At 46.7% G+C, this 26594-nt stretch overlaps 1 protein-coding gene and 1 long non-coding RNA gene across 2 annotated transcripts in view; one reads left to right on the plus strand and one right to left on the minus strand.

The window, feature by feature from the left end:
• RPTOR (regulatory associated protein of MTOR complex 1) overlaps positions 1-26594 on the plus strand; it is a 294108-nt gene that overhangs the window by 234974 nt on the left and 32540 nt on the right. Inside the window, exons 8-18 of the mRNA XM_040439078.1 lie at positions 14084-14184; positions 15815-15959; positions 17929-18004; positions 18098-18199; positions 19964-20047; positions 21210-21320; positions 21486-21560; positions 23837-23902; positions 25406-25597; positions 25884-26024; positions 26236-26353. Coding sequence (XP_040295012.1) covers positions 14084-14184; positions 15815-15959; positions 17929-18004; positions 18098-18199; positions 19964-20047; positions 21210-21320; positions 21486-21560; positions 23837-23902; positions 25406-25597; positions 25884-26024; positions 26236-26353 — 1211 coding nt within the window. The remainder of the gene's footprint in view (positions 1-14083; positions 14185-15814; positions 15960-17928; positions 18005-18097; positions 18200-19963; positions 20048-21209; positions 21321-21485; positions 21561-23836; positions 23903-25405; positions 25598-25883; positions 26025-26235; positions 26354-26594) is intronic.
• The window catches only part of LOC121006142, a 978004-nt gene that overhangs the window by 67921 nt on the left and 883489 nt on the right, over positions 1-26594 (minus strand). The window lies entirely within an intron of this gene.

A 26594-nucleotide genomic window follows, 5' to 3' on the forward strand; every position in this document is an offset into this window, starting at 1 on the left:
TTTCAGTTTGGAGCTCTGTTTTACAAAAAATAGAGCTTTGCCTGATATAAAGATATATGAAGAAAATACTGAACTTAAAAAGACGTGATTCGCCTTTAAGCCTCTTTCAGGTCTAGCAGAAAACAAGCCGGTTTGCTGTAAAGTATTGCAGAGCTCTGAATGCCAGTGTTTCAGCAATGGTTGAAATGCCATGACCTTCCGATAAGATGTTTATAGCTTGAGGCCCCGCCATAGCAAAATTGTACCCCGAGGATATTGATGTTGGGCTGGCACGGAGGCTACACTAGTATTGGGCTAGTAATTATGACTCCTTGGTCTGGTTGGGTGTGAGATTAGATAAGAAGCTACCTACTGTCACTGGACTTGGGGGCTCACATTGTAGGGGGTTGGTATGAGCGAGTGCCGTCGTCCTCTCGCAGCTTTATAGTGCAAGGACTATGATCTCCTGACTCTGCAGTCTCGAAGCACCGCTGTGCATACATATCATAGTGATTTACACTGCAGGAGAGACTCTGCACGCTGTGTATGTATTCTTATATGTAAAGTTTGTATGCATCTTTATATCTATAATGTATAGATATTTATATAGTGTGTGTGTGTGTGTGTATATATATATATAAATATAAAAAATTAATTGTTGGGAACTAAGACCCGGCACCCACCAATCTCATCTCATCAATCTAATAATCTAATTGACTGATATCTACCATTCATGGGCACCCTCTCCTAAATTGGCCCTTAAAAGGGTTTGCCCCAGGAAAAATTTTCTAGAGTTGTAATACCGGTCACAGCCTGTAGGTAAGAGTGGTGCTCTTTCTAGGGAGGATAAAACAGGTTTTTCTTTACTAATTCTAGGTCACCTCTCCTGACATGTCTGTCTTAGCAACTACTTGCATAACAACTCTGGAGAATCTATTCTTATGACTTTGTTTTTTGCCATTCCCCTATTCTTTTTTTCGAAGTTTATGAATTTATTGCCAGCAGTCTCCCCTTTGGGTGTTACCATTTGGAAAGGGGGGGGGGGTGGTATCCCTGCACTGTCTGATATGATCCAATAAGTGCTGCCAGTGCCAGACTGTGCAGGGAAACACCCCCCCACACCCCCCCCCCCCCCCCCCCCAAGGTGGTAACACCCCTCTGGAACTGCAGTCTGCTTGCAATTCATTCATAACTTCTAGCAGGAATAATAAAGGAATGGCACAACATAGTCATAACAGATGCTCCAGAATTATCACATGAGGAATACAAGTAGTTACTAAAACAGACATGTCAGGAGAGGCGACAGCTCCTCTTTAAAGGGATTCTGTAATTAAGGCACTAGATACCATAAGAACTCTCTCCTAATTGTACACCGTCAGCGGGTGACTATATACGTGGTACCTTGCATACTAATGTGCCCTTGACCCTGCTTTCAGGAGGAGCACCAATTGGCTTGATTTTTGTTACATACTGTAAATTAAACGGAGTGTCCAGGGTTAGAGAAACCTGGCTGTAAAGCTGCAGTACCACACACAACCTGCACATAGGTGTGGCACTGTTTTTAGAGAGCAGCCATGTTTTTCTGATCATGGACAACCCTATCACCTGCAGACTGCAGGACTAATGTGGACGGGAGCATGAACTGGCCATGCAGGGTCAAGTATTCCTGTGAATGCGCTAATGCCTCTCTCCATGTTACTTATGGGAGTAGTAGTACTAGCAGCAATATATAATTGGCGAGGGCAGGGTCTTCCTTATGTGTCCTTGAGACATCGAGACGAGGACACACCGGGCACAGCACCTTATATATTTTTATTATATGAGGCGAGGACACACCGGGCACAGCACTATATATATATATATATATATGCTTTTGCCCAGGAAACATCAGTGGAGGAAAAGGTTGGGGGAAGGGGGGGCACATAGGTATCGCTGCATGTGGGTTGTGGCCTCTCTGACGTCACAGGTGTGTCCTTCAGCACGAGCCTCCAATTATGATCCATAAAATATCTTTATTGAGAACAAAAGGGCACAATCAATACACAGGAGCAACTAAATCATCATTACATTACTGTGGTGGATTTCTTCTGAAAACAGCGCCACACCAGCTTACAGGTTGCATGTGGTATGGCAGCTCTGACCCATTTTCTAAAGTGGAATTGAGCTGCCGTACCAGACAACCCGTGGATAGGTCTGGCGCTCTTTCTGGACATGTTTTTGTAACCCTTAAAAGGGTTGTTCCACGAAAAAAAATATTCTACAGCTTTGAAACCAGCCCCGGGATCTGAATGCTTTTGTAATTGCATGTAATTAAACATGTATTATTGCCACTGGGTTGTTCAATGAAATCTATCTGTATAGCGCCACCTGCTTTTTGCTCTTTTTCTAATTTCTCTGTCCTGAGCATGTTCAGTTCCATCCTTCAACTGCAGCAGAAAGGACACACCCCTGACTAAGGACACACCCCTGACTAAGGACACACCCCTGAGCTGCAGGCCTGAAATAAATCTATCAGAGGAGATCTCTGGAGCCATGTGAGGTACAGGGCAGGTTCTTAGAGATTGTCATGTTCTATATCATCTCACCTCTAATTTCTTATATTATTCATGGGATAAACCCTTTCATCTTCTTCAGTGGGATTGAAGTGCAAGGATCCAGGGGTAATTCCTAGCGCTGTGGCATTGCCTCTCTTTGCCCCGATCCCCACAATTTTCCGTTCTGTGGTCGCGCTCCCATCCTCGTCGTTCCGCTGGTCCTCGTTCTCGAGTTAATTAACTTCTCCAGAAGCATAATGACTTATATTCGGAGAGGATTCTAAATATTTATGACCTGAAATGAGATCATTATATTATATTTAGTCCTGTTATCGGCGTCACGGATAAGACACCCTGCACCTCGCTCCAGTCATGTCCACGTTTCACGTCACCCTCCTTTACACGTTTGTGGCCTATGTTTTTCTTGTGGCACTGCTTGGTTGTCTATGATTGGGAAAGTCGGGTCATGCGCTTTCGGCGTTTTACACAGACAGCACATGTACCCATTGATCTTAACGTGTCTCTTCACACATCAGTGGTTTTCAGTCAGTGGAAAAATCACGGAGACAGGCGCTACTTTGTTCCGTGATGCAGAGAAGAAGCGCCCGTTAAAATCTATGGGTCTGTGAAAAACCACTGATACAACCGGATGGCATCCACGTCCTGTCCGTGTTTCACAGACCGTTGGTAAGAGATGCTCTGGAAACTAATTTTCAGCTGAGCAGAGTCCGTGATAAAAACGGACCACTGACCAAACACAGATCCTTCACGGATGGAAGCATGGAAGGATTTTCCGCAGACGTAAATCGGACACGGAAATGTGAACGAGGCCACAACAGTTCATTCATATCCATAGTAATGGCTCTGCCAGTCTCTATCTTCTAAGATGTCTCTTGTGAGATTTCTCATTGAATCCTTTGTCGAAAGTGCACTCTCTGCGTGTCGGGATCATTCTCTTTTGCTCAGATGAGATTTCTCTGTTTCTCTCTGTTCTTCGTCCTTTTTTTTTTTTTTTGCTGGCAAGGTTTCTTTCAGAATTGCTTTGTTGCTGTGTTCGCCTCCATCGTGATTATCTGTAACGTAGCCAAGACGGATCCGTCATGAACACCATTGATAGTCAGTGGAGGACGGATCCGTTTTCTATTGTGCCAGATTGTGTCAGAGAAAATGGATCCGTCCTGGCACACAATGTAAGTCAATGGGGACGGATCCATTTTCTCTGACACAATCTGGCTCAGTTTCGTCAAGTAGACAGCAAAATGCAGCAGGCAGCGTTTTGGTGTCCGCCTCCAGAGCGGAACGGAGGCTGAACGGAGGCAAACTGAGCGGATCCTTTTACATTCAGAATGCATTAGGGCAAAACTAATCTGTTTTGGACCGCTTGTGAGATCCCTGAACGGATCTCGCAAACGGAAACCAAAACGCCAGTGTGAGAGTAGCCTTTTTTTTATTTATTTTTTTAGCTCAGTTGTTTGTTTTTTTTTCCTGCTCTCTTGTTTACTCTTTCTGTCAATGTTGCTGTCTTGTGTCTTGTTCTCCCTCAGTCAAGCTTACTTTCTCTTGATTAAACTCTCATTCAAGGCTGCTGACTTTTTTTTTTGTTCTGTCGCAACTGCTTTCTCTCTCATTTGCTATTTCTCATCCGCCCTCTCTCTCGTCTGTTCGCCCTCTCTCTCTCGTCTGTTCGCCCCCTCTCTCTCGTCTGTTCGCCCCCTCTCTCTCGTCTGTTCGCCCCCTCTCTCTCGTCTGTTCGCCCTCTCTCTCGTCTGTTCACCCTCTCTCTCTCTCGTCTGTTCGCCCTCTCTCTCTCTCGTCTGTTCGCCCTCTCTCTCTCTCGTCTGTTAGCCCCCTCTCTCTCTCTCTCGTCTGTTCGCCCTCTCTCTCGTCTGTGCACCCTCTCTCTCTCTCGTCTGTGCACCCTCTCTCTGTCTCGTCTGTTCGCCCTCTCTCTCTCGTCTGTTCTCTCTCTCTCTAGTCTGTTCGCGCTCTCTCTCTCGTCTGTTCGCTCTCTCTCTCGTCTGTTCGCCCTCTCTCTCGTCTGTTCGCCCTCTCTCTCTCTCGTCTGTTCGCCCTCTCTCTCGTCTGTTCGCCCTCTCTCTCTCGTCTGTTCGCCCTCTCTCTCTCTCGTCTGTTCGCCCTCTCTCTCTCTCGTCTGTTCGCCCTCTCTCTCTCTCGTCTGTTCGCCCTCTCTCTCTCTCGTCTGTTCGCCCTCTCTCTCTCTCGTCTGTTCGCCCTCTCTCTCTCGTCTGATCGCCCTCTCTCTCTTCTGTTCGCCCTCTCTCTCTCGTCTGTTCGCCCTCTCTCTCTCGTCTGTTCGCCCTCTCTCTCTAGTCTGTTCGCCCTCTCTCTCTCGTCTGTTCGCCCTCTCTCTCTCGTCTGTTCGCCCTCTCTCTCTCGTCTGTTCGCCCTCTCTCTCTCGTCTGTTCGCCCTCTCTCTCTCGTCTGTTCGCCCTCTCTCTCTCGTCTGTTCGCCCTCTCTCTCTCTCGTCTGTTCGCCCTCTCTCTCGTCTGTTCGCCCTCTCTCTCGTCTGTTCGCCCTCTCTCTCTCTCGTCTGTTCGCCCTCTCTCTCTCTTTCTCTCTCGTCTGTTCGCCCTTTCTCTCTCGTCTGTTCGCCCTTTCTATCTCGTCTGTTCGCCCTCTCTCTCTCTCGTCTGTTCGCCCTCTCTCTCTCTTTCTCTCTCGTCTGTTCGCCCTTTCTCTCTCGTCTGTTCGCCCTTTCTATCTCGTCTGTTCGCCCTTTCTATCTCGTCTGTTCGCCCTTTCTATCTCGTCTGTTCGCCCTTTCTCTCTCGTCTGTTCGCCCTTTCTCTCTCGTCTGTTCGCCCTTTCTCTCTCGTCTGTTCGCCCTTTCTCTCTCGTCTGTTCGCCCTTTCTATCTCGTCTGTTCGCCCTCTCTCTCTCGTCTGTTCGCCCTCTCTCTTTCTCTCTCGTCTGTTCGCCCTCTCTCTCTTTCGTCTGTTCGCCATTTCTCTCATCTGTTCGCCCTCTCTCTTTCTCTCTCTCTCTCTCTCTCTCTCTCGCTCGTCTGTTTGCCCTCTCTCTCTCGCTCGTCTGTTCGCCCTCTCTCGCTCGTCTGTTCGCCCTCTCTCTCTCGCTCGTCTGTTTGCCCTCTCTCTCTCTCTCGCTCGTCTGTTTGCCCTCTCTCTCTCTCTCGTCTGTTTGCCCTCTCTCTCTCTCGCTCGTCTGTTTGCCCTCTCTCTCTCTCTCTCGCTCGTCTGTTTGCCCTCTCTCTCTCTCTCTCGCTCGTCTGTTTGCCCTCTCTCTCTCTCTCTCGCTCGTCTGTTTGCCCTCTCTCTCTCTCGCTCGTCTGTTTGCCCTCTCTCTCTCTCTCTCGCTCGTCTGTTTGCCCTCTCTCTCTCTCGCTCGTCTGTTTTCCCTCTCTCTCTCTCGCTCGTCTGTTTGCCCTCTCTCTCTCTCTCTCGCTCGTCTGTTTGCCCTCTCTCTCTCTCTCTCGCTCGTCTGTTCGCCCCCTCTCTCTCTCTCTCTCGTCTGTTCGCCCTCTCTCTCTTTCGTCTGTTCGCCATTTCTCTCTCTCATCTGTTCGCCCTCACTCTTTCTCTCTCTCTCTCTCTCTCTCTCGCTCGTCTGTTTGCCCTCTCTCTCTCTCTCGCTCGTCTGTTTGCCCTCTCTCTCTCTCGCTCGTCTGTTTGCCCTCTCTCTCTCTCTCTCGCTCGTCTGTTTGCCCTCTCTCTCTCTCTCGCTCGTCTGTTTGCCCTCTCTCTCTCTCTCTCTCGCTCGTCTGTTTGCCCTCTCTCTCTCTCGCTCGTCTGTTTGCCCTCTCTCTCTCTCTCTCGCTCGTCTGTTCGCCCCCTCTCTCTCTCTCTCTCGTCTGTTCGCCCTCTCTCTTTCTCTCTCGTCTGTTCGCCCTCTCTCTTTCGTCTGTTCGCCATTTCTCTCTCTCATCTGTTCGCCCTCTCTCTTTCTCTCTCTCTCTCTCTCTCGCTCGTCTGTTTGCCCTCTCTCTCTCGCTCGTCTGTTCGCCCTCTCTCTCTCTCTCTCTCGCTCGTCTGTTCGCCCTCTCTCTCTCGCTCGTCTGTTCGCCCTCTCTCTCTCGCTCGTCTGTTCGCCCTCTCTCTCTCGCTCGTCTGTTTGCCCTCTCTCTCTCGCTCGTCTGTTTGCCCTCTCTCTCTCTCTCTCTCGTCTGTTTGCCCTCTCTCTCTCTCTCTCGCTCGTCTGTTTGCCCTCTCTCTCTCTCGCTCGTCTGTTTGCCCTCTCTCTCTCTCTCTCGCTCGTCTGTTTGCCCTCTCTCTCTCTCTCGCTCGTCTGTTTGCCCTCTCTCTCTCTCTCGTCTGTTTGCCCTCTCTCTCTCTCTCTCTCTCTCTCGCTCGTCTGTTTGCCCTCTCTCTCTCTCTCTCGCTCGTCTGTTTGCTCTCTCTCTCTCTCTCTCGCTCGTCTGTTCGCCCCCTCTCTCTCTCTCTCTCTCTCTCGTCTGTTCGCCCTCTCTCTCGTCTGTTCGCCCTCTCGCTCTCTCTCTCGTCTGTTCGCCCTCTCTCTCTCGTCTGCCCGCCCACCCTCTCTCGCAACCGCTTGCCCTCTCGCTCTGTCTCTTTCGACAGTTTGCTCTTTCTCAACCGCTTGCTCTCTCTCGTGCAGTTTTTCTTTATCAGTTGAGTTTGCTCTTTCTTGTTTGCTCTTTGTCACGTTCCGTCAAGGTTGCACTCTTATTTGCACTTGCTATTCTTACTCTCTTTTTTTTTGCTCTCTCAGTCCAGGTTACTTTCTCTCTCGTTTGCAGCCTCTGACTCTCTCTGGTTGACCTTTTATATAGGCATCCAGTCTCTCTCTCTCTCTCGTTTGCTCCCTCTGTCTTCTGCTCTCTCTCTGTGGAGGTCTCTTGTTTGCTGGTCTTGTTCTCTCTGTCACTGTTACACCCTTTTGTTTATCCCCTCATTCGAGGTTGCTCTCTTTTTTTGCTGTTTCTTTCTTTCTGATTCTCTCTGTTTGGCCTTTATATCTGCGTCCGTTCTCTCTCACACAGACCGCAGTGTTTATGGCCTCCTCTCTTCACATCGTGCATGTCTCTTTCTCTCTGTACCCTGCCAGGTGCCTGTTGAAGATTAGCGGGCTCCTGTACAAGCCGCGTCCTGATTGTCGGATGCTTTGTTCCGACACACAATCCTCCGCTCTCTTCTATGAGATTTTCTGCCCTGACATTTGCTGAGCGTCACCCTCATATTTATTTGGGTTATCTCCCCAGCGCAGCCTGCGCCGCTGCACGTCTCATGTCAGCAACTGCATTATTCCACCTGTCGATCTCGGAACGCGCCGTTGTTAATGATTGCACAAGACCAACAAGCGGCGGAGAGACTCACAAGACACAGACGGCGGACGTCACTCCAGATCTGCCTGCCAGAAGGATGACATTAGAGGGAACATCTGTATCTTTCTTAATCTCAGTCCTAAATCCTTTTCCGCTGCTCTTTAATTTTTAACCTCTCTGCAGTTACAGCTTGTCAGGGGTTAATCTCCAGGCGCCACATTGCTAAGAGTTAATGCATCTCCAAGTCCAATAGTTCAGCGTGTTCCCGTTACCACGCTGATGGTTCATAAATCTTTGCACTGGGTAGAGCGCACGGTGGATCCACTTCCCTGCAACCTGCAGGCTAAATCGCACACCGGTCTGGAAAATCGCCACCCACCTTCTTAAATATCCATAGTTTCCTCCAGCACGTGCCTCAGAGCACCACTCCATCTGCATCCTGGTGCCGGGGCGCCCGGGGATTCATAATTCTCCATTTCAGATGACTTTTAAAGTGCGCAGGTTATCTTTCAATTAAGTGGCAAAAGCAACACGGAAATTGCCCGTAGTCGACTCTTAACCTCTTCAGGCGGCTGTCTGGCCCCCCGCGCGTACAAGCTCGTGATTGTGTAAGCGCGCTGGTAGGTACATAGTAATAGGCTCCGCACTCCAGGGTTTTATTACTCTGCAATTAGGGACAATGGGGTTAACAGCGCCGGGCATTGGAGTCTGCCATGCGGCAAGTGCCGGGAAGATGGGATGATCGGCCGCAGAATATGATGGGGGGGGGCAGGCAGAGAACTCTCTAGATGGTCAGACCCTCTCCGTTTCCAGGGAATCAGGCAGTCACTTATTACTACAGCAGTCAAAAGGCTAACGCGACTAGGTGACTCGGTGTGTCGGTAGAGCATGGGCCATTAGAGCAATCAGCCGGGGAGAAGCTGGCGGGTAAGGACAGTGCCATAGTCTGCCAGTTATTATTATGGCGCATACATATGTACAGGAGGTGGCATAGACATAGGGGGTGCATAGGTAGCATTGATATCTGAGCCCTGGTATCCGAGGAGGCTCTTCTGCCATACCGGTAGTATAAATGGCACATGCTGGGCAGGGGGTACTCTATTCCAGATCTAGCATTGAGGCCCAGGAGCCTCAGTTTACACCATTTACATTGCTTTGCCAATATCCGCGACCTCCCACAATTCACTACCAAGAAGAGCTCTCCTCCCCATTCCCAATAGGAATAGAATGCCAGGACTGCAGTTAATTTTGACGTACGTGCTGGTTAGCAGTGGAGAATGAGAAAAGGAACCACTGTCGTCATCCAGGAGGTAACGGGACGTCATCACGCAAGATTGACTTGTAATTCCAGGCACTTTGTATTGGAAGGGGTATACCGGATGAGGATAGTAGTTCACAAGGCAGGGAAACCGTATGCTAGATAAGTGAGGGACATGAACATGTGGAGTCACTGTGGGTAGAGATACATGGAGCTAAAAACAACAATATATTACTAATAGGAGTTTACTATAAACCACCTAATATACCAGAGTTCACAGAAAATCTACTACTAAACGAGATAGACGAGGCAACAAATCATAATGAGGTGGTTATTATGGGGGACTTCAACTACCCAGATATAGACTGGGAAACTGAAACTTGTATATCTCATAAAGGAAACAGGTTCTTGGCAATAACCAAAGACAATTACCTCTCCCAACTGGTTCAGGACCCGACTAGAGGGACGGCCATACTGGACTTAGTATTAACCAATAGACCTGACAGAACAACAGACGTGCAGGTTGGGGGACACCTGGGAAATTGTAACCATGAAGTAATAACCTTCCAATTGTCATTCAAAAGAGCGTTTCTACAGGGAGGAACAAAAATACCAAACTTCAAAAAAGCTAAATTTAGACAACTAAGAGAGGCCATAGGCCTAACTAACTGGGACAAAGTCCTCAAAAATAAAAATACAGCCACAAAATGGGATATCTTTAAAAACATCCTAAAATGTCATTGTGAGAGGTACATACCGTATGGGAATAAAAGGTTAAGGAACAAAAAGAAACCAATGTGGATAAACAGAACTGTAAAGAAAGCAATAAATGACAAAAAGAAAGCATATAAAACACTAAAAAACTAATAAAAGCGGCCAAACTAGAGACCGAGAGATTAATTGCCAAAGAGAGTAAAACTAACCCTAAAATGTTCAATTATATAAATGTTAAAAAGTATAAATCTGAAGGTGTCAGCCCTTTAAAGAGTAATGAAGGGGGAGTCGCAGAGAGCGACGAGGAGAAAGCAAAGCTGTTAAATATTTTTTTTCTCCAATGTATTCACTGAGGCAAGTAAACTGTCAGATGACATCCAGAATGTAAAAGTAAATTCCCCATTAAAAGTGTCCTGTCTGACCCAGGAAGAAGTACAACAGCGACTTAAAAAGATTAAAATAGACAAATCGCCAGGACCGGATGGCATACACCCCCGTATCCTAAGGGAATTAAGTAATGTCATAGCCAGACCCTTATTTCTGATATTTGCGGACTCTATACTGACAGGGAATGTCCCACAGGATTGGCGCATGGCAAATGTGGTGCCAATATTCAGAAAGGGGCCAAAAACAGAGCCTGGAAACTATAGGCTGGTAAGTTTAACATCTGTTGTGGGTAAACTGTTTGAAGGTTTTCTGAGAGATGCTATCTTAGAGCATCTTAACGGAAATAAGCAAATAACGCCATATCAGCATGGCTTCGTGAGGGATCGGTCATGTCAAACTAATTTAATCAGTTTCTATGAGGAGGTAAGTTCTAGACTTGACAGCGGCGAATCAATGGATGTCGTATATCTGGACTTCTCCAAAGCATTTGACACTGTACCGCATAAAAGGTTAGTATATAAAATGAGAATGCTTGGACTGGGAGAAAACGTCTAAGTGGGTAAGTAACTGGCTGAGTGATAGAAAACAGAGGGTGGTTATTAACGGTACACACTCAGATTGGGTCACTGTCACTAGTGGAGTACCTCAGGGGTCAGTATTGGGCCCTATTCTCTTCAATATATTTATTAATGATCTTGTAGAAGGCTTGCATAGTAAAGTATCAATTTTCGCAGATGACACTAAACTGTGTAAAGTAATTTACACTGAAGAGGACAGTATAATACTACAGAGGGATCTGGATAGATTGGAGGCTTGGGCAGATAAGTGGCAGATGAGGTTTAACACTGACAAATGTAAAGTTATGCACATGGGAAGGAATAATGCAAGTCACCCGTACATACTAAATGGTAAAACACTGGGTAACACTGACATGGAAAAGGATCTAGGAATTTTAATAAACGGCAAACTAAGCTGCAAAAACCAGTGTCAGGCAGCTGCTGCCAAGGCCAATAAGATAATGGGTTGCATCAAAAGGGGCATAGATGCCCGTGATAAGAACATAGTCCTACCACTTTACAAATCATTAGTCAGACCACACATGGAGTACTGTGTACAGTTCTGGGCTCCTGTGAACAAGGCAGACATAGCAGAGCTGGAGAAGGTCCAGTGGAGGGCAACTAAAGTAATAACTGGAATGGGGCAACTACAGTACCCTGAAAGATTATCAACATTAGGGTTATTCACTTTAGAAAAAAAGACGACTGAGGGGAGATCTAATTACTATGTATAAATATATCAGGGGTCAGTACAGAGATCTCTCCCATCATCTATTTATCCCCAGGACTGTGACTGTGACGAGGGGACATCCTCTGCGTTTGGAGGAAAGAAGGTTTGTACACAAACATAGAAGAGGATTCTTTACGGTAAGAGCAGTGAGACTATGGAGCTCTCTGTCTGAGGAGGTGGTGATGGTGACTACAATAAAGGAATTCAAGAGGGGCCTGGATGTATTTCTGGAGTGTAATAATATTACAGGCTATAGCTACTAGAGAGGGGTCGTTGATCCAGGGAGTTATTCTGATGCCTGATTGGAGTCGGGAAGGAATTTTTTATTCCCCTAAAGTGGGGAAAATTGGCTTCTAGCTCACAGGGTTTCTTTTTTGCCTTCCTCCGCATCAACTTGCAGGATAATAGGCCGAACTGGATGGACAAATGTCTTTTTTCGTCCTTATGTACTATGTTACTATGTTACTATGTTACGACGTGACGCCACCTACAGGTCACTGAAATCCAAGCCTAATGATGAGATTAATGAACACATATGGCAGAGGTGCGGATTGCTCCAGAAGCATCCAGATGTTGTCGGCATTACTTAGTAAGCGCACAGAATGGAAGGTTACTGGGAGACACAGGGGATCAGAGCCGGGGCCCTTGCTGCTCGAACTGCAAGAGCCACTGAGAGCCGAAACTTACATTAGTGGACAACGTTCAGTTCATTAGTGGTGGAGTGCTGAGAAGACACCAGGGCACGATCTTGTCCGTCTTAGAAATGTCATACAAATGTAGCAGTGTTGGGTTGTAGGCGTCTCTGCTTTAGATAATACCCTGCAAGTGCAGCTGGGAGCATCACCGACATCCATGGAAATCGATAGATAACATGTAGAGCAGCAGTAAAGAGGGCATTTCATTTGCATTTCCCCCTGTTATAGCACTTAAAGGGTTTGTCCCACGAAAAATATTCTACAGTTTTCAAACCAGCACATGGATCTGAATACTTTTGTAATTGCTTGTAATTAAAAATGTATTATATCCACTGAGTTATTCAATAAAATATATCTGTACAGCGCCACCTGCTGATTCTTTTTCTTATTTCTTTGACCTGCTCACTGAGATGGCCGCACATGCTCAGTTGCATCCTTCATCTGCCTCCTGAGCTGTGATGGGGAGAGCTGAGACACGCCTCCTGAGCTGTGATAGGGAGAGCTGAGACACGCCCCCTGAGCTGTGATGAGGAGAGTTGAGACACGCCTCCTTAGCTGTGATAGGGAGAGCTGAGACACGCCCCCTGAGCTGCTGTAGAAAAGACACTCCCCTTGACCTGTCAGCTTGATATAAATCTAGCAGAGCAATGACTGGGGAATAGAATGCCATGTGAGGTACAGGGCTGGTTCTAGCTTGGTTAGAAAGAGACTGTTGTGTATTATATGATGTCTGATCTTCATTTTTTACATTAGTCATGGGATACCATCTTTAATAGATGTAGTTGATATTTGTTGTCCCCGTCCTCCTCCTCCTCCTCCTGAGGAATCTGCAAGATGTAAATGGAACATTCAAACTGCTCAACCTGCAGCCCAAAGATTGATATTGGATAACATAATCCCGACTCCACACCTTCTGACACACTCAAATGTTAGATCCAAAAATGTTGTCCTGATTGATTTCCCATTATATTTTTATAGGGATCAGAGAGCCCTGTTTCTGAAACACCCCTTCACACAGTCATAAAATCCTGGCCTGTTTGAAGCCACCACTAGGGGGAGCTCATTCAATATAGATTTACATAGCTTCTATTGAACTCAATAGGACATTCATATGCAGTGGACTCTTAAAGGGAACCTGTCACCAGTTTTATGGTGTCCTACCTAAGGGCAACATAAATAAGTGACTGATTCTCTTAGCAAAATGCTGGGTCAGCTGATAATGATGAGTCATGAATATTCATGAGCTCCTGACTCTTCCCGCCTACCTGCTGCTGATTGACAGTTATTTTCCATATGAATTAGCAGCAGGTGGGCAGGGGAGTGGCTATAGCTCTGAATTAAAAAAAACGCTGGACTCACTGACATCACGCTGGACTCAAATCGTCTCATTAGCATGCGGCATCTTTGTGTGTATATTATGAGGTAACTATCTGTCACACCAGTAAGTGAATACATCTAAGGTACTTTTTAGTAGTTAATGATTGTATATAATTAGTTAGATTATAATCAAATATCCACATGACAGGTTCCCTTTAAGCTCCCATTATGGTATATTACAGTATTACTGGTCACAGAATTTCATACCTGGAAATGGATCATCATGGATTTCATTATTTTACGTCTTCTTGCTTTACTGTATTCTAAAATCATCTGCTCTGCTGTGGGTGTTCTACTGTCTACGCCCTCATTTAGGCAGTGGCGCTTGAAATAACTAATACTCTAAAAAAGATGTTCAAAGTTGATTGTACTGCAGCTGTTTTCAAAAAATACTCTGCACTGCTGTGAGCATTCTGATCTGATATATGAGCTGCCATTCGGGGAGGACATAAGTGCGGGCACATTGTGGTCACCTTGTTGCATCGGTCTTGGTCATCTAAGCCCACGTGTCTCGGTTATCTGTCAGACACATTACTACGTGATTATTTTATTTTCCTGCTATGTCTTACGTCTCATTCTTGACTTCTACAGGATTCCTGGCCGTTTGAATGACAGGAGGACGCCCCTTGGTGAGCTGAACTGGATCTTCACAGCAATTACTGACACTATAGCATGGAACGTGCTGCCACGAGGTAAGATAGCAGCCGTCATCCTGCTGACGCATAAATGGCTGCAGCAGCCCCCTGTGTGTTCCCCCCGTTATTCCAGGGAGGCTGCATATAACACGTGGCTCGGCTCTAATGCACTCTGTGCAGTTCAAGGGCACGCAGGCTTATCCCCGCAATCCCATCACACTGTCATTCACTTCTGCTATGCTATGATCATTTACTCCATTACTGCTACCCAGCACATGTCACATACTCACTCACACACGAAAAATTGTGCTTTTAATATGATGGTGGAGGATGGGGGCAGATTCCTACGTTGTGTCTCATAAAGCCTTGCTGATTTAATCTTCTCTGAGAATTTTAGAGACCTGCAAAAATAGAATCTCTTACATAAAGAAGGTGCATGACTAATATATCAATCCACATTTATATATACATACATTACTTATCCTGTACTGATCCTGAGTTACATCCTGTATTATCCCCCAGAGCTGCACTCACTATTCTGCTGGTGCAGTCACTGTGTACATACATTACATTACTTATCCTGTACTGATCCTGAGTTACATCCTGTATTATCCCCCAGAGCTGCACTCACTATTCTGCTGGTGCAGTCACTGTGTACATACATTACTTATCCTGTACTGATCCTGAGTTACATCCTGTATTACACCCCAGAGCTGCACTCACTATTCTGCTGGTGCAGTCACTGTGTACATACATTACATTACTTATCCTGTACTGATCCTGAGTTACATCCTGTATTATACTCCAGAGCTGCACTCACTATTCTGCTGGTGGAGTCACTGTGTACATACATTACTACTCCTGTACTGATCCTGAGTTACATCCTGTATTATCCCCCAGAGCAGCACTCACTATTCTGCTGGTGGAGTCACTGTGTACATACATTACATTACTTATCCTGTACTGATCCTGAGTTACACCCTGTATTATACTCCAGAGCTGCACTCGCTATTCTGCTGGTGCAGTCACTGTGTACATACATTACTTATCCTGTACTGATCCTGAGTTACATCCTGTATTATACTCCAGAGCTGCACTCACTATTCTGCTGGTGGAGTCACTGTGCACATACATTACTTATCCTGTACTGATCCTGAGTTACATCCTGTATTATCCTCCAGAGCTGCACTCACTATTCTGCTGGTGGAGTCACTGTGCACATACATTACTTATCCTGTACTGATCCTGAGTTACATCCTGTATTATACTCCAGAGCTGCACTCACTATTCTGCTGGTGCAGTCACTGTGTACATACATTACTTATCCTTTACTGATCCTGAGTTATATACTGTATTATACTCCAGAGCTGCACTCACTGTGCAGTTTTCTGCGCAGAGAATGTTGTTTTTTGGTTTTTTTCTGCAATGCGGATTTCAGATCCATTCTTCAGAAACGTCTGGAAGATTACATTAACCTTTTTTGACACGTATTTCGGCCCAGGAATCTCAACAAAATCCTCGGCCCTGTCAACATTTTCTTACATTTCCTACATCCGATTCACAGACATACAGATTCTGAATACTTTTACCACCTGTGAAATTAGTACAAGTTCTGTGCAGACACTGAACAAGCAGGGGGTGCTGTCTACTGCAGATACAACTAGAAATCTTTTCTTTGCACCTTCAGACTTGTTCCAGAAGTTGTTCCGCCAAGACCTCCTGGTGGCCAGCCTGTTCCGCAACTTCCTACTGGCCGAGAGGATAATGAGGTCGTATAACTGCACGCCTGTGAGCAGCCCCAGGTTGCCCCCTACGTACATGCACGCCATGTGGTAAGTCCTGGCGGGTGACGTGCACAGCAGAGCTGTACGTGCTACCTTCCGCTTCTCCTCTTGTGTCCTCGTGAGGACGCTGATGTCTCACTTTCTGGCCTGTCAGTCCTGGTAACGATTTTGGGGGCATTTCAGTGAAGAATATCATCTGGCTCCAGATTACCATCAGTTGGACGCGGCTCCATTGATTTTTGATCATTTTTTCTTAGAAGTCTTAAAAGGAGATTTACCTTTAATCTTGGCAAGAGAAACTCAATCCGCTGTCACTCACTGCCTTTCCGGAGCTCAGCGCTCTGACCTTGACTTGTTGGAGCGCGCGCAGTGACCTAAATAGCTGAGCCGATCACACGGCAGCACGCCGCTCCTGGGTCAGTCCCCGCTGCATCGCTCCGAGTGGTCACCGGAGTAATGAAATGGAGTTCATGTCACTTTAACTGCTTCCCTTCCCTGCTAGATTAGGGCAAAGCTTCTTATTTTTTGCGTGTATCATTGAGATATGTCATATGGGGATGTAGCAGAGCTGGATTGACTAAATTGAATTTTATGTAACTAGATCTACAGAATACTCGCAGCAGTGCAGAGGATTTCAGAGGGCAGGAAGAGTAAAGGTGCGGCTACACAGCAACATGTCACGCAGTGTTCGTCATTGGTGTCCCAGTGCGACACACTGCAACGTGACAGTTGCAAAAAATCCAGACATGTAGAATTTTGTGTCGCACGTTGAAAGTCGTGCGTAACTTTTCCTCCATTGACTTTAATGGAATTGCATGTGACTCTCCGGTGTTTTCGCAGCCAAATCACAGTTCTAAAATTATCGTGTTTTTGTGTCCGGCGACTTTTATGCAACTTGCAGTCGCACAGCAAGTCGCTGTGTAGCCTTATCCTAAAACGTAGCAGAGCTGAGTGTGTCAGATGCGGTAACGTGGTGTTTTTTTGGACAACCTACTGCATTATCCTGTCTCATAGGTATTGCCAGGCATAAGTGGCACCTCCCCAAAAAGTTGGATGACAAATTCAGCCCTGCTACATCTCCAGGCAGGATCAGCGTACAATCATTTGCAGTTTTTCGGCATCCAGTGATTTTTGGAAACTAAGCAGCATTTTCACATTAAGCCACATTTTGCTGTTCTGTTATTTTCTAGGAAAGCTGGGTGACAACTCTTAAGGCCATTATAACCTTTAAAGGGGTTGTCACCCAGCTTTTTCAGACTCCTGTATGTAAATGGTAAAGCAGCGATGTCCGCTGTCTCACTTAGAAGCCTGCTAGCGGGGTTGACAACCCCTTGTGCGAGTTTGTAACGGTGGCTGTGTCGGTTGTCACCCAGCTTTCCCAGTAGTATGTGTTGCAGGGAAGCAGGTGGGGGCACCATCTTAATAACAAGGTGACAACCAAATGCCTTGGGCCGGCATGACCGCCATATCACTTGCCGATTTCTCTCCGCCAGAGGAATCGGACATTATTTTTCATCTGTCCTGAGCACCAGGAACACAGAAATATATCAGACGTCAGATGACAACTCCCGGCCTATAAAAAGATCATCCTCGCCCGCCGGGTATATTGATTGATCTATAATCTTCGTGCTTATTAAATAGTACAGCTTCCAGGACGAGGAGTCATTGACCCGTTGCATCCATCTTAAAGCTCCCTCGTTTTTTTGTTTCTTAAAGGAACACTCCGATTTGAACTGATCCACCCTTTTATGTCTAGTGTAGGGTTAGACAGGGGGTCCCTGTTCAGGATCCTCATACAGGCTAGGGAGCACTTCATTTTGGAAGAGTTCTGAGTAGGGTGCCTCCATCTTGGACGTTATATTGTCCAATGAAGGGAAGCTGCAGGAATTTTGCATCGCCCCAGAGGCAGCGTCTTAACTACTTATGGGGTGCGGGTGATGACGGGGAAGAGACTGGTATGGATTTAGCATTTTACGTTATGTCACCTTTTTCATCGTGCTGATTGTTCCCCCTACAGGCAGGCGTGGGATCTCGCCGTAGACATATGTCTTTCCCAGTTACCCACCATCATTGAGGAGGGGACTGCATTCCGGGTAAGTGGGGTACAATGGCAGCGAGCAGCGTCCCCCCCCCCCTTCTTTATAGTGCCTCTGTAGTGACTCTCCGCTCATCCTCTGCCCTTACAGCACAGCCCGTTCTTTGCCGAGCAGCTGACAGCGTTTCAGGTCTGGTTGACCATGGGGGTGGAGAACAGGAACCCTCCGGAGCAGCTGCCCATCGTCCTACAGGTGAGGAACAACTCCTAGCAATTCCTTTAATCCGGCATCTATGGGAATGAATCTCTGTTAGATAAGGCTACTTTCACATTAGCGTTTTAAATTCTGCTATAGAGATCCGTTATAGGATCTCAGTAGCAGAAGAAAACTCTTCCGTTTTGTCCCCGTTCATTGTCAATGGGGTCAAAACTGAACTTAAGGAAAAGGAATGCACCGTTTGGTTGCGTCCCCATCGCGGACAGAATAACGCTGCAAGCAGCGTTTTTCTGTCCGCGATGTGGTGCGGAGCAAGACGGATTCATCATGACTCTCAATGTAAGTCAATGGGGACTGATCCGTTTTCTCGGACACAATTGACTTTCAGTGTGTGTCATGACAGATCCGTCATGACTATATAAGACATAATACAACCGGATCCGTTCATGACGAATGCATGCGGTAGTAGTATTGTAACGGAAGCATTTTCGCAGATCCATGCCGGCTCCGCAAAAAACGCTAATTGGAAAGTAGCCTAACCTGATACAAGGGGGGGTTGCCGTAGAGATCCTCAGTGGTTTCGAAATTCCAACTTGTCCTGGGGTCTAGTTCTGGATTATCAGACATGGTGGATTATTGGAATCTATTGGTTTCAGTACCAATGACATAATTATTATAAAAGGGGATTGGGATAATCCAGAACCTGTCAATGTCTATAAGACTCCGTCCTTTTCGGCTTCTGACATGGCAGGTGCCACCCTCCTGGCCTAGAGCACTCCCTTCTCTCACCGTGCACTTCTCCAGCTGCTGCAGGCTAATAAATTACGGAGCTGGGGGTGCTGCTGTACGTCTTGGTAATGAAGATGCTCTGCGCTTTCTTGGACACGGGCTCATCTGCAATTCCAGAGTCTCATGAGACTGCGCAGCAGCATCTCCTGGTCCAAGATCAGAGTCTGTGCTGCAGACCTCGGGCCCCTGAGGACCTCTCCTTCAGCTAGGTACATCATTATTCACAGGCATCTTGTAAGGAACAGCCGCATCACCTTCCACAGCACTCCTCCCACCTTTATAATCGCTGCCGCACACCACCCTCTGAGTGGGATGTAAAACTGTGTTCATCCTGTGCCCCCTGTGCTTCATGAATATAATTCCCAAACTGCTGTAATACTTACACAGCCAGAGCACTAAAACCAAAATGGAGAAGTGTAGGTATAATCCATAACCTGCAGTATTCTATGATGGACCTGCAGCTCTGCTCATCCTGTGCTTTCTGGTTCAGCTTTCCTTTTTTTTTTTTTTTTTTTTTTTTATATCCAACATCTGTTAGACCATGACAGTTCTAAATCAGGAGTGGACCTACAGAACTGCCCATCCTATGCCTCCTGGTTCATCTGGACTTTTTTTTTTATTATGTCCAACATTTTTTAGACCATGACAGGACTGGACCTACATTGTTGTTCATCCTGTGCCTCCTGGTTCATTTGCAGCACTAAAGAGGGTTTGTCCCCCAACTTTCCTAAACTTCAGAATGGCAGATGTTCCTACCGATGACGTGACATTTCCTCCCCTTCCAAATCACTGCATACATAGACATTTTGCCTTCAGGGGGCTTCAAATGCTGATGAGGTCATGGTCCTCTTCCATGTAGACACTTGTCATAAGCTATATGGACTGCTGTAATACTGCCCCCTGTGGACAACAATGTCACTGCTACAATATCGCCCTTTATGGGCAATAAAGCAGTGTCTCACTGGAATTGCTTGGACCTGTTATGTATGATAATGGTGGTTTGTCTTCTAGGTGTTACTAAGTCAGGTCCATCGTCTCAGAGCCCTGGACCTGCTGGGAAGATTCTTGGACCTGGGGCCGTGGGCGGTAAGCCTGGTGAGTGCTTTACCGCTCTGTAGTTGTATAGGTTTATACTGGAGCCATGGAGGCACTGTGTAATAATGAGCTGTATCCTATCAGGGGAGGGTGATATAAAGCACAGGAGGTCCAGATCCATTGGGTATATTATACAAGAACTGAAAATCAGACCCAGGGACTGCATTACATCGTATTACACCATTGTGGGTAATAGGGGAGAGCAGCTGCAGGGATTCATATTCCCTGCAGCAGCTCTCCCAGCATAGTCGAGAAAAAGCTATGGGGTCAGCTGTTTGGATTCTGCTGACCGCACCACAGCAGCGAACCCTATAGCGCTCCCCCATGGTGGAGATAATGCTGCCCTATAATACATAAACGTGTTTGAGGCGGCATTATACTAATATTTCCCCGTCACTGATGTGTGACGCATTGTTCTGCCTCCTACTGAATTGTTCATGACACATTCCTCTAGAATAGTGGGGAGTCCAGGAGATCTGAGTCACATAACTAAAAATACTGGTATGTCTCCCAAAATCCAAACACCCCCGCACTCCACCCGTGCTGCATTATTATAGCATATGTAAAGGGGTCTCGGGCACGGGAGATACAGCACTGGTTATCGGAGCAACAGGGATTTAAGTGATCCTATAGATCAGCAACCTCCGCCACTCCAGCTGTTCAGAAACTACAACTCCCAGAATGCTTCATTCACTTCTGTGGGAGTTATAAGAACGGCCGAGCATGTTTGCATGCTGAGCGTTGTAGTGTCACAGCAGCTGGAGCGCCCAAGGTCGCTGATCCCTGCTGCAGATGATGAACACTGCAGTCCGTCTCTGACCGACCTGAAGTGGCTGATAACAGCGAACATAAGGCGTATGAGGCAGCCCAATATCTTGCTGGGCTGTGGGGTATCCGCTGCCCTCCAGTTTATTTTAGGGTATCAGTCGCCCTAATGGCTGCACACCCCCGCCCTCCTAAACCTTATATGTTAAATAGATGTTCCTCTCATTACTAGGCAGAGAGTGATCAGCCGATCGACTTGCTGACGCTCTTCCTGTAATGCAGTCTGTGAGTTGAGCCCATTAGGAGTAAGGTGCTATTTCACCCTCTGGCTTTGGTATATTGGGGTACCTGGTGTCGGATCCAGTAGGGTACAGTAATCCGGACTCTTCTTTTCCAGGCTCTGTCGGTTGGCATCTTCCCCTATGTCCTGAAACTTCTGCAGAGCTCGGCACGCGAGCTGCGGCCGCTGCTGGTGTTCATCTGGGCTAAGATCCTGGCGGTGGACAGTGTAAGTACTGGTTTCCTGAGATTAGAGGCACAGATGGGGCACTAAGACTCCTCCGTAGGCAGCCTTGGTCTTCAGATAGAGAAGATCCAGGTGGCAGACGTGTCTGGGACGGCAGCCGCGTGCGAACACGTTTCTAACACATTGCTCTGTTTTTTCCACCCCTAGTCTTGTCAAGCAGACTTGGTGAAAGATAACGGGCACAAATATTTTCTCTCAGTTTTGGCAGACCCCTACATGCCGGTAAGACCACCATTCAATATATTTTACTAGCTACCAATTTAACGTCAGCTCGCATGGTTCTCTACATCTGTTTTTGGGACAGCTAGGTGATTCTGGATATGATCATCACTTCATCACCCAGCATTCCTAAACTAGCAAATCGGCCAGTTACTCATCCCCCGCTCGGGTATTGCTGCATCACTAGTTAGCAGTGACACTTGGTGACATCTAAGACCATTATTAGACCTCCAACAGGGGATGTCATCCAGCTTTCCCAGAGGCCCGAGCATCAAATCTGCCTATGGGAAAGCTGGGTGGCCACCCTTATGACGGCTAAATTGCCGGTCATATTGGTTGTCACCTGACGTTCTCAGAATTTCTAGCATATATAGTAGATAGTATGAAGACTTCCGGTTATATAAAGTTTTCCCCTATCCACAGGATAGGGCATAACTATTAGATTTTTGGCAGTTCTAACACTGGGACCCCCACTAAAAACAAGAACAAGGGCCCTCGAAATGAACGGAGCAGTCAGTCGGGCATGCACGCAGCTGTTCCATTCATTTCTTGGTTATCTCTGGATCTTCCACAGAAATTAATGAAGCAGCTGCGCTCATGCCCGACCGCTTCGTTCATTTTGGGGGGCTCCACGGGCCGTATGGGACCCATGTTCTCGTGATCGGTTGGGGTCCCAGCAGTAGGACCCCCACTGATGTAATAGTTATCTCCTGTCCTGTGGATAGGGGATAACTTTAAAGGGGTTGTCTAGCCATTAATATTGATGATCTATCAGCGGGGGTCCGACACATGGCACCCCTGCCGATCAGATGTGAGACGAGGAGATGGCACCCCATGCAAGCGCTGCTTCCTCGTCATTACATACGTCTCGTCTCCAGTGTGGCGTAGTAATTACAGCCACGCTCTCCATTCACTTGAATGGAGCGAGTACTTGTCAGTACACTGCACTTCTGAGACGACAGCCAGTGTAATGAAGAGGAAGCAGTGCTTACATGGAGCACCGCTTCCTCTTCAAACAGCTGATCTGTGGGGTTCTGGCTGTCGGACCCCAGCTGATCAGATATTGATGACCTATCCCGACAATAGGACAACTCCTTTAAATAATGAGAATACCCCTTTATGAAAGATTGCTCTTCATGCTCAGCTGACCACTAAGGGGCAGAATTCTGGTAAGTTTACTGCTAAAACGTATGACTGATGCTAGAACCTGTGTAGTCAGGAATGTAGGTATATACTGCAGTATGGAGTCCGCATATCGTTACTGCAGTGTATGACGCTGTATTCACAGCGAGGGTCCACCTTTGAACACTGCTGTGCAGAATGATGAAGGTGAAAAGTTGAGTAGCTTTGAAATATATTATTTATCTGGTACTGGTCCTGATTTCATGTCTGGATTATACTTCAATCACTGTTCTGCTGGTTTGTTACTGGAAACAGTCAGCAAGCTTCTTGTCAGACGCACTCCTAACATTTTGGCTGAGCTCCTATAACATAGAGGACAAATACTGGTATAAAGAATCCACTTCCTAGAATACGAATCATCACAGTAAGCACTGTGCAGACATTGAACAAGCAGGAAATGCTGTGAGATTTCAGTTTAGAAAGCTGCAGAATAGTGAGTGCAGCTCTGGAGTATAATACAGGATGTAACTCAGGATCAGTACAGAATAAGTAATATAATGTATGTACACAGTGACTCCACCAGCAGAATAGTGAGTGCAGCTCTGGAGTATAATACAGGATGTAACTCAGGATCAGTACAGGATAAGTAATGTAACGTACACAGTGACTGCACCAGCAGAATAGTGAGTGCAGCTCTGGAGTATAATACAGGATGTAACTCAGGATCAGTACAGGATAAGTAATGTATGTACACAGTGACTCCACCAGCAGAATAGTGAGTGCAGCTCTGGAGTATAATACAGGATGTAACTCAGGATCAGTACAGGATAAGTAATATAATGTAACGTACACAGTGACTGCACCAGCAGAATAGTGAGTGCAGCTCTGGAGTATAATACAGGATGTAACTCAGGATCAGTACAGGATAAGAAATGTATGTACACAGTGACTGCACCAGCAGAATAGTGAGTGCAGCTCTGGAGTATAATACAGGATGTAACTCAGGATCAGTACAGGATAAGTAATGTATGTACACAGTGACTCCACCAGCAGAATAGTAAGTGCAGCTCTGGGGTATAACTAAAGATATGCAGTGTGATGTATTTACAGAGACTTTTTGCAGATGTCCTCTTATATTCTTTTATTTTTGCTGACAGGCTGAGCACCGCACAATGACCGCATTCATTCTGGCTGTGATAGTGAATAACTACACCACCGGGCAGGTAATTTCTTGCATTACGTTCTGGATTGAGGAGATGCTCAGTCACACATGGTTTCAGCCTTCCTTTATTGTAGCATAGGTCATTCATCCCAACACAGGGCTGGTTAACATTTCAGTAGTCGGGAGGTGAGCAGCTTCCAGACATCTGTATCGCTACCAGGCAGAAAGCATCCTTTATGTTCTTGAGTCTTCACTTTTTTAAGATCTCGTCTTGCTGTCAGTAAATAGCAGCATTCCTATATATGTTCAGAGGCTGAAATAAAAACCAAATACTTTTCACATCTTAGGGCCCTTTTGCATATACCACAGCAGAAACCAGCGCAGTTTGGATGCCGATGACCCGCTCACGGCCTAGCTCCTTTGAATGAAGCTAAATCCCGAGCGCACACCCACCATCGCTCTAAACAGCTGCTGTCCACACGCTGCGCCCAGAAGCGATATGCCCACAAACCGCAGCGCTACCTCCCATCACAGACTGAAACTTTGAATAGACAGGGTTGTAGCAAAGTCCCATTAATAGGTCTGGATTTAAACGAAAATGTCCTCAGTCACTGACAGCAAGCAGAGATCGTGGAAACTGTGCAGGGTTAATGTTACCAAACTTCATGCAGTGATGAAGCTTTTATTATTGGATTATTTAAAGGGTAATTCCCAGCTGGTCCAGTTTTTTTAAGGATATCTCATAGCGGTGGGCCACATTGGGGCCCTGTTCTAGGATTGGGACACAGAGGGTGGGACCTGCCTCTATCGCACATTTATGCCATATGCGATCAGTATGCTGTAAATGCCCAGATGGGAATATCCCTTTAATTTGTATAGTGAAGTGATAGCACCCAGCATAAATGTACCATAGTGCCTTATACCGTGACGTATCTTGAAACCCTAGTGCCAGGGACCCGTCATAGGTGCTGATGTAACTTATATAGACATCTGTCTCTTATCAAGAGATTTTACTAACAGGTACAGTATGTGGAGCTCTTAAAGGGCGTGTTCTCTTTAAGGGGCTGCTTTAGGTCATTGCTCAAGACCCTCATATTTTAGGTGGTAACTAAAAAAATAAATAAAATAAAAAACCAATCCAACTTGTCCATGCGGTTTACAAAACACAGTCCAGTGTAATGCTTCATTTCCCCTGTGGTGGCGCTGCAGACGAACTGAACACTTTCTTTTAGGTTCCTCCACAGTTCTTCTCAGCACATGGGCCACCTGTTATCAGCTTTAAAGCAGGCAGCTCCTTTAAATGAGTAGAACGTTATTATGTTCACTGTGACTGCAGTGTAATGGGCGTTGAGGACGTGATTATGGGCCGTTGATCAGGTGACGGCGATATCGGAATTTCACATTAAAACCAAGCACCATTGTGAGGAACATCTACCAGGGTAATGAATCCGGTGGTGCAGACATCGCTTATTGATAAAAACATCATAAACGTCTCCTTAAACCTGTCATGCCTGTCCTGTAAAACCGCGCTCCTCAGTATGGCTTTATATCTCCCCTGTTACAGGAAGCCTGTCTACAAGGAAACTTGATTGCCATCTGCCTCGAACAACTTAATGACCCGCACCCGCTGCTCCGTCAGTGGGTTGCTATCTGCCTGGGCCGAATCTGGCAGAACTTTGACTCTGCGCGCTGGTGTGGCGTGAGAGATAGCGCCCATGAGAAGCTTTACAGCCTCCTGTCTGACTCTATACCTGAGGTAAGGGAGGAGCAGCACTCCATGCTGTGTGAATTGGGGCTCAGCTACACGGCAACGTATCGCGCAACAAGCTGCACGAGATGTCCGATCCGTCCTCCCACACAAAAGATAGAACATGTCCTATTCTTGTCCAGGATAGGACATTTCTATTGAAGGGGAAAAAGAAAATGGCAACATGCACATGGCGCCAGGATCCATATTTTGTGGACAGTCAGGTGCATGGGGCCTTACACGTAATTCATCCGTCAGTTGGGGGGCGGTCACTTACATACTGTTTAATACTCAGGTTCGCTGTTCTGCAGTCTTCGCTCTTGGGACCTTTGTGGGGAACTCTGCGGAGAGGACGGATCACTCCACAACAATTGATCACAATGTGGCCATGATGTTGGCACAGCTCATCAATGATGGCAGCGCAATGGTCCGCAAGGTAGGTGTCTCTTCTCATGCTGGGAAAGCGTGTTGTCCATGAGGATAAGGCTGTGTTCACACGTCTGTTGGAGGTTCAGTCATTTGACGGGAAGAATGGCTCAGCAATCCTCCCAATGTATACCTCTGTCATACACAGAAGTGCGAAGCGACCCTAACTCTGGGGATATAACCATGTCAGCGCTTCACGTGTGTCCTGCTCTCTCTCACAGGAGCTGGTTGTCGCTCTCAGTCACTTAGTTGTACAATATGAAAGCAATTTCTGCACAGTCGCTCTTCAGTTCATAGAGGAGGAGAAGAATTACCACCTACCCTCTCCTGCTGCCACGGGTGAGTGACTGATTAGTGGGGGTCCGACACTCAAGACCCCTAACCAATCGGCTGTTTGAGAAGGCATTGGCGCTCACAGTAGCACCGCGGCCTTCTCCAGCTTTTCCTAGGCCGTGTGATGTCACTTTCATCGGTCATGTGGCCTAGGTGCAGCTCATTGAAGTGAATGGGGCTGAGCTGCGATACCAAGCACAGCCGCTATACAATGTACGGAGCTGTGCTTGGTTTTCAGAGAGAAGGC

The sequence above is a fragment of the Bufo bufo genome, chromosome 6 (genome assembly GCF_905171765.1).
Source record: "Bufo bufo chromosome 6, aBufBuf1.1, whole genome shotgun sequence".
Lineage (NCBI taxonomy): Eukaryota > Metazoa > Chordata > Amphibia > Anura > Bufonidae > Bufo > Bufo bufo.